The sequence below is a fragment of the Triturus cristatus genome, chromosome 12 (assembly GCF_964204655.1).
Source record: "Triturus cristatus chromosome 12, aTriCri1.1, whole genome shotgun sequence".
NCBI lineage: Eukaryota > Metazoa > Chordata > Amphibia > Caudata > Salamandridae > Triturus > Triturus cristatus.
In genome coordinates, this window is record NC_140595.1 from 702,611,521 (window position 1) to 702,620,190 (window position 8,670).

Here is an 8,670-nt window from a genome sequence, read left to right on the forward strand (position 1 = left end):
ATTCAGTCTATGATTAGGCAGGGAATACTGGTGGAGATCATGGGTAGTCCATGTAATTCACCCATTATGGGACTGCAGAAACCGAGTGGGAAGTTCAGGATAGTGCAAGACCTGCGGAAAATAAACGACATAGTTGTTCCATGTTGTCCAGTGGTACCGAATCCGTCTGTGATACTGTTCCAGATCCCATGCGAAGCTGGATGGTTCACAGTGATTGACTTGTGTCAGGCATTCTTTTCGATTCCCCTGCATGAAGAGAGTAGATTTCTTTTTGCCTTTAGGCTAGAAAATCGTATATTAACATGGTGCCGTATCCCACAGGGGTATACGGAGAGCCCATCGATTTTCAATCAGCTGTTAAAGAAGAATCTGGAAGGTCTTGTGTTGCCGAAAAACTCTGTTTTGGTGCAGTACATTGACGACCTGCTTGTCGCGTCAGAGACAGAAGACGCTTGCAGGATCGATACCATTGCGTTGTTGAATTTCCTGGGAGAGAACGGTCACAAGGTGTCTCCAAACAAGCTGCAATACTGTTTACCTGAGGTACAGTATTTGGGGCACAGAATTGAAAAGGGTAAAAGGAAGGTGTCTCCAGATCGCATTGATGCGATTTTGAGAATGTCAGTTCCCTCGACGCAGAGGGAAGTAAGAATGTTTTTGGGAATGGTGGGTTATTGCCGCCAGTGGATCCCAAACTTTTCCTTTGAAGCGAAGCCTTTGCAGCGGCTGACGCGAAAGGATGTAAGTGATCCGGTACCATGGGACGACGATTGTTTGAAATCATTTCTGAGGCTGAGAGAAGCCTTATGTAGCGCTCCTGCGTTGGGAATGCCGGATTATAACAAGGCATTTGCATTGTTCTGCTGCGAAAGAGAAGGTTGCGCATTAGCAGTGTTAACCCAGAATCATGGAGGTGTCCGTAGACCAGTTGCTTATTTCTCAGCTACTCTAGATCCAGTAGCTTCTGCGTTGCCCGGATGTCTCAGATCCGTTGCGGCAACAGGTGTCAGCATCGAGAGATGTGAGAGCATTGTGATGGGTCATCCACTTACTGTACATGTGCCACATTCTGTTGAATTGTTGATGACTAGGACTAAAACGCAACACCTCACGAATAATAGGCTGACTCGTTATGAGCAAGTTATTCTTGCAGCAGATAATGTGACATTGAAGAGGTGTGCTGTTTTAAATCCTGCTACACTGTTACCTGTTCTAAAAATAGATGATAATGAAGATTGTGAGGACCATGATTGTCTCGATGTGACGGAACTATGCACCAAACCGAGACCGGATATTGTCGATGAACCGCTCCCGGTGTCAGATGAGATTTTCTTCGTGGACGGTTCATGTTTAAGAGACAGTGTCGGTCGATTGAGAGCAGCGTTTGCTGTATGCACCATTACGGGTGTGGTTGAAGCCGCTTGTTTAGAAGGAGTACACTCCGCGCAGGTGGCTGAGCTCATTGCTCTGACTCGTGCCTGTTTGGCAGCCGACAAGATCCGTGTAACTATTTACACGGACAGCCAGTACGGGTTTGGTGTGGTTCATGACTTCGGACAGCTATGGTCCCAGAGAGGGTTTATGACGTCTTCAGGTTCTCCTATAAGAAATGGTGATTATGTGCGGAAATTGTTAAAAGCATTGCAAGGTCCTGATGAAATTGCTGTTGTTAAATGTGCAGCCCACACGAAGGGAAGCGACTTTGTCTCGTTGGGAAATAACTATGCAGACGAAGTAGCTCGATTTTGTGCAGAGCAGGGATGCAACTTTACTGAGACCCACATTGAGAAAACTGGGGAGGAGGTGGTGTACGGTCAGATGTTAGCAATGGCTGACACATGGGAGGAACTGAAGCAGCTTCAGGAAGGGGTCTCAGATCAGGAACGGGACAGCTGGATACGAGCTGGATGTGAGAAGGGAGATGTGGATATATGGGTTTCGAATGATGGACGAGCAGTGTTGCCGGAAAGTTTGTTGAATCCCATGGCGAGGTTGATACATGGTGCTGTACATCTGGGTAGGGATGCCATGATGAGAGTGTTTCGTCAGACTTGGTACAATCCGAAGTTTCGTGCCGTGGCTGAAACTGTGTGCCAGAGATGTGTCACTTGCCAACAGATGAATGTAGGGAAAAGAACTGCTGTGACATTGAGCCACATAGGGAGGTCAGGGGGACCTTTCAATAGGATGCAGTTGGATTTTGTCGAAATGCCGAAGTGTAATGGGTTGAGGTACATATTAGTGATAGTATGTGTCTTTTCCAGGTGGGTGGAGGCGTACCCTACACGCAGATGTGACACACTCACAGTAGCGAAACTCTTATTGAGAGAACTCATTCCAAGGTACGGGTTCCCGACGTCCTTTGAATCGGACAGAGGAACTCATTTTCACAGCGAAGTTATGAAATTGCTTTGTGCTGCTTTGAATATAGATCAGAAGTTACACTGTAGCTATAGACCAGAGGCTTCAGGGATAGTGGAGCAGGTGAATGGAACTCTGAAGGCTCGGATGGCGAAAGTGTGTTCATCTACGTCTCTGAAATGGCCTGACGCATTACCTTTGGTTCTTATGAGCCTTCGAAGTGTGCCTGATAGAAGAACTGGGTTGTCACCCCATGAAATCCTCATGGGAAGAGCGATGCGTTTGCCTGCAATCCCTGCTACTGCTCTGATAAATATCACTGATGATATGATCCTGGACTATTGTAAAGGCCTTGCTGACGTGGTCCGTTCTGTGTCTCAGCAGGTGCAGACAGCAACGGTTCCAGCTGCGAGTGACAGGTGCCACGACCTGGACCCAGGCGATTGGGTCCTGGTCCGAAAGCACGTGAGGAAGAGTTGTTTGGATGCTAGGTGGCGTGGCCCTTTCCAAGTAATCCTTGTTACGAACACTGCTGTCAAGTGCGGAGGGTTACCGAACTGGGTGCATGCTTCTCATACCCGCAGAGTTCCAGCACCCTTGGAAGATACAGCCCCTCTCGAGAACCAAGATCTCAGTGAGCCGACAGAATCGCCAGAGAGGGCCAGTCAAGCTGTAAGGGTTGCTGAAGCGGCTGATGGTGCACTGAATCGAGTTGGGGGAGGACGTGAAGAAAGTACTGACCCAGAAACCGGCGAAGGAGCGAGAGGTGCAGTGGGTAGTACGGAATCGAGTTCTGCCGAAGAAGAGGAAGGCAGTGCACAGGGTATCGGAGAGAAGACTGGGGGAGCCACCGAAGCGGAAAGGGTTTGGCCCGCAAAGCAGAACCGGGTAAACCTGAGGTTGGCCCCAGACACCGACCTTGCACCAGTTTCGGAAGAACCAGAAGAAGAATCGGGAGACGAGGAAAATCCTCAAGGTGGTGTGAGAAGGTCCAAGAGAACTCGAGTGCCAAGTCGGAAGTACGCTTCCCCGGAGTGGGCATACCAAGTGACTGATGCCAGAGTTACCGAGCACGGGAAGATTGAGGTCGATGACATTGGTCAACAGTGTCCCGCTCCAGAGGGTGGAAGTGTTGCTGAAAGTTCCGGGATTGGAGATCGAAGGGATTCTGACGATTCATATCCCAAGTCCGCCCTTCCTGAGTACCATTCGAGGTATGATCTTGGACAATTTAGAGTTCCCGACGTTCACAGCATTGCCAGATCCACAAGAACTGATTATTCTTAAGCTCGAAATATTGCAGGGAGTCCTGGAGCTGTTGGGACCGGCGCTTATGTTAGATTGATTTGAGAAAGGTTGCCAGCTAAAAAGAAGATTACTTAGAGCCGAGCGGAAGAAGAACAAAATTAGGGATTTTTCCGTTGTAGAACGAAGAAAGTTAGGGAGGGTTGCCTAAGTTCACGAAAGAGACATTAATGAGAAAGAGACTTATCCTTTCAGAGACTGCATTGGACATTGAGCATATTCCGAAGATGGCAGATCCTGTAAACCCACATCGTAGGGCTAAACTGATAATAGGCACATTGATCGGAGTTGTAGTAGTCACCATATTTGCGGTAGTGATCAGTTCCTACATGGTGGCTCACAGGCAAGAGGGGAAGGTTCAGGGAGCACCCACACCTATTACCCCAGGGCATAGTGGTGTTAGTATTAGCGAACAGGAATCATCGGAGTTGAGAGATGTTCGCAGACTTCACATGGATTTGTCAAAAGGTGATTTTAAGCTTAACGCGTATGCAAGGTTGCTGTATGAGTATGTTGATGCGATGGATGTGAAGGATTGTTATGTGTGCATGCAGTTGCCTGCTTCAGTGGATGAGGGTATCAAGTATCATCATCTCCCATTGACTTATGGGATTTCTTGTAGCATATGGCTCAGTTTATTTTACGACAGGAGACAGTTCGAGTATTTCTTCTCAAATTTTGACACGGTACTTCCCGAGGTGCCAGCAATCAAGCATTTGAATAGATATGACCTGGATAAGAAAGAGGACAGACTCCTGAAATATTTTAGACCGACTGTGAAACTGGATACGGCGCATGCTCACAGGAATAACCTGACATGTGCGTTATCAGAGATAGAGAAGAAATTCATAGACCAAGTAGAGGACAGGTATAGAAAGTTGACCGAGACACGACACACCGGAGAGAGCCCAGTAGATTGGACGGACGAGGAGAGAGCTCACAGATCTAAGGGAAGTTATGGACCAATAGCATTGGATGAGGCACAGAGAGGGAATTTGTGTATTGCACGGCCTCAATCCAAGACGGAGAAGGTCGCAGTAGGACATAGCATTTGTTCTCAGACTTTTACAATGGAAGCTTATGCTAAGAATTTTATGCAAGGTCCAGTAGAAGTAATCCCGACAGTGTATTATGTTTGTGGGACGAATGCTTATGTCAGACTACCCGACAATTGGTATGGAGTATGCTATTTGGCTATCATATTCCCGAAGATTTATCACACAAGGGACTTGGAGTTGTTAGAGACGAAGCGACCGCCCAGGAAACGTAGGGCTACAAATGCCGGTGCAGTGATTGGGGATATATTCGGAGCAATGATACCTAGTATGGGTGTGGTGTTGAATGATGTGAAGATCCGAAGGTTGGCGACTGTAGTTGATGAGTTGTCTATGAATACGGCGAGATCTTTGATATTGGTGGCTGGAGAGATGTTGTCGATCCGGAATATGGTTTTGCAGAATCCCCTTGCTTTAGATGTGTTGTTAGCCAAGGCAGGCGGAGTCTGCAAATTATTGAAAGTTCAGGAATGCTGCACATATATTCCAGACAACTCGAAGGAGATAGGGAAGTACATAGACAACATAACGACTATTCACAAGGAGATTACGGATCTGACGGAGGTGAATGTGTGGGAGAAGATTGGATTAGGATTTGGAAGAGTGGGAACTTGGGTTGCGAATCTGGGAAGGGGATTTCTAGGTTCAGTGTTGAAACCAATTATTATTGCCGTGGTTTGTGTGATCTGTTTGTGGGGATGTGTGAAGGCATGGAAGTGGTATCAAGGAGGCAAGGTTGAAAGAGCTTTAAAGGCAAACGAGAGGAGGTTGGCAAAGCTCCAGGAGCAGCAATATGAGAGTCTTAAGAAACTGGAGGGAGTCCGACATGGAAATGTTATGACTAGCACGGTTTAAATCAGTTCTGAAGAAGGAAATGTAATGGTGTGATGACGGATGTCATCAAAGGGGGGAACTGATGTAGCGTTTAAAAGTTTGAGAATTGTAGGGGTGCGTCATATTCACGGTTAGTCGGCACCCGTATATAACCAAATGTGTACTCAGGGATTTCGTGTGCAATGTATTACAACTGTATAACCTATATCGATTTTAAGTAGAAGTGCTAGCTATGTACAAGCACATGGTAAACGTATTAGAGAAATGTATAGTGTTTAGCTACGGGAAATGCAATGTGGTGTTAGAAATGTGTACCCCAGACTTCGTGTCTGTAGGTTGTTTAGGTTGACCACACATGAAAGAAGGACGTAAATGTCAATACTGTGATTGAAACCTGCTTGTGTAACCGAAGTAGTGGCCAGAATTCGCATATATCGTTGAGGCGAAAGGCCTGGTATTTTCTTATGTTAGCCAAGGGCAATAGGCCAAAAAGGATTTATTCCAGTAGAGGTTTTAGGCTGTAGTAAATTGCAACTTAAAAGATGTGAAGAATGTCTGCTTTGCATGATCTCACCCCAGGTGCAAGGACAGTTGCTCGTTAGTAGAGAAGCTCTTTGTTCATAATTTGAATTATGTAGAGAAAGCCAGACATGGGAGTGTATTGGAATGTGCCAATCGTAACTCCTAGTGCGGATGGCGTCTGGGACTCAAGGCCAAGCGATGGACGATGGAACTGGACAGCGCTCTGTGGAAAAGTACTGAAAGACGACCCCGGAAGGAGAGGAGGCGCAAAGGGCGTGTTCAGAGACTTGGGGTACTGTATTAGGGACAGCGCCCCGAGGGTGGAGGCAGAGCAGAGCGGGGCAGCCCAAAGCAGAGGACGGCTAGGCGAAGAGATAGAGGGGGCAACTTAGACCAAGCTCTCTAAGTGAAGTCTTCTTATGAAGTTTCACTCTGACGCCTTTTATTCGGTGAGGGTCTCAAGGGATTGCTATGTAGGGATGTCATGTAGTACAGAGTAGGGACAGAGATGGTATGGTTCAGTGTCCCTAGTATCGACATTTGCTTGGTAGTGTTCTACCTCATGCTTTTAGAGATTGTACTTTTAGTTATTTTTAGCCGGATGCGGATTCTTCGTAGAGTAGCTTTTGTGTTAGTGCCTATGTACTTGTTGTGCCTCGTGTTGAGGACTTTGTATCTCCAAATCTTCATGTTGATAATAAAAACCAGAGAGCCAAGAGATTAAGTTTCGAGTCTTTGATTATGGAAAATTGCAGACTGTAATTGTGATAACGGTAATTTTCCCTCCATGCTATCAGGCAAGTAAAAAGTTCCATCTGACCAGAGTGGGTCCCAGTAGATAATTGCGAGATACTAAAATAGGCCGGAGCACATGGGACATGGGTGTAAAACCAGCTCGCGCAGAACTTTGCGGTCCCCGCACGCGCTCAACACCTCCTCCATTCAGTAATCCCTGTGAGAGCGCGCGATCAAACAGGGTGATGGCTGGGACTAGGCGAGGTCTCCAAGGAGATGAGAGGGAAAAGCTGCGTGAGTTGGGGTGGCTAGGGAATCACAGGATAACTGACATAACCCAAAACTATTTCTCTTTGCCACCCTCGAATGGGGTGACCTGCGGCAAACATCACTAAAACGAAAGCTGCTTTCAGCCTCTACACCTCATAACATGACGTCATGCGCGAAACTCACTCGGCCCGTCTCAACAGTGTTAAAAATACTATATGACGGGGCTTTAACGTTCTGTAGTTTAACAGCAAAATGTATTAAGAATTCTGGAAACTCAATTTCTGTTAAGCTAGCATTGGTAACCATTGTTCTGTGCCCTTGGCTGAGAGGTCAGGATTGGGTGGCCACCCACCTATTCTGAACACCTTTCTGCCCAATTTACAGACAATGAGAGAAACTCGCACTGCCTTCAGCCGCAACTGAATTGTGACCCTTTATAAAGTAATATGAAGCCTGAAAAAACGCAGGAACATTCTGGAAAAAACAAAACTCCTTGAATGTAAATTTAAGTAAAGCATGTGGACTATAAGCAGGAACGACATGGGTTACATTAACTTTTTTTACACTCCTTGTTCAGAATCGGTATTTTTTGCCCGAAAATTTAAAGACATGAATATAGGGCCCAAAAGGGACCCTTTTCAGTGTACGTTTTTATTTACTACTGGGTCTGAGATCCAGAGACCAGGCACATTTAAAGCTTGCCCGTCTATTCCTGTCAGACTAGCATCATGCGCTCCGACCCAAGGACCGGAAGATATATAGCTCAGCACAGAGTGAAAGACAGAAACATAGAAAGCGCTACACTGAACACCACCCAGCTCAAGACAAGGCACCCATAAATACCCCTCTAGTACTGGTTCTTTACACACCTTTCTAGCTCTCCTCTGCTCCTGCGGCTGCATCTTCACCATGGTCTCGTCTCTCTAGAGTGGGGTGTCTCTCTGCTGCCGCCCTCCCTCCATCCTGCTTTTAAATACTCTCGAAGGCAACAAATGGGTCTGTCCCAAGGAGGGGGTGCCCAGCTCCCCGGGGGTCGGCACAGACCCCGGCAGCACAGGTCAGGCTCACACCCAAAGTGTGGCAGGCGCCACGCCACCACCCTGGACCCATCTGACACCTCTTCATGCCCCCCACCAGGGGGTCCCCCTCTGCACAAGTTCATGCCCTCTCTCGACCCTGCAGGGATCGGACTTTAAAGGTACGGCCTGATCTTTGTCCAGAATAGTCCAAAAGCCAAGAACTATTTTATCTCTGTGTGCAGTCTGCACAGAATGGATCGTAAAAGTACACATTTTTTATGGGGGAACAGAATTTTCTAAAAGATCACAAACTTCACCTAATTGCATAATAATGTATCGGAAGGTGCTCCGATTTACAATGCTCAGAAGTATTGCGAAAGCAACAGAATAATTTAAAGGAAGCGGGAAATTATTCAACCTTATTTAAATGAGACATGGTATTATTCAAACCATTCACAGGACTCTTATTGGGAAGTTTCCCTTTTTTTTTTTTTTAAATTCACAAAACATTTAAAAATGGACTCAGTTTAATATTGGCCCACATCGTATACTCGTTGTGCAGAATACTG

General features: G+C 46.6%; 1 protein-coding gene across 1 annotated transcript in view; it reads right to left on the reverse strand.

The window, feature by feature from the left end:
- LOC146780144 (transcription factor HES-4-A-like) overlaps nt 1-8,016 on the reverse strand; it is a 97,711-nt gene extending 89,695 nt beyond the window's left edge. The window contains exon 1 of the mRNA XM_085637127.1: nt 7,952-8,016. Within this exon, the coding sequence (XP_085493253.1) occupies nt 7,952-7,993 (42 nt within the window). The 5' untranslated portion in view covers nt 7,994-8,016. The remainder of the gene's footprint in view (nt 1-7,951) is intronic.
- Nucleotides 8,017-8,670: the final 654 nt, after the last annotated feature.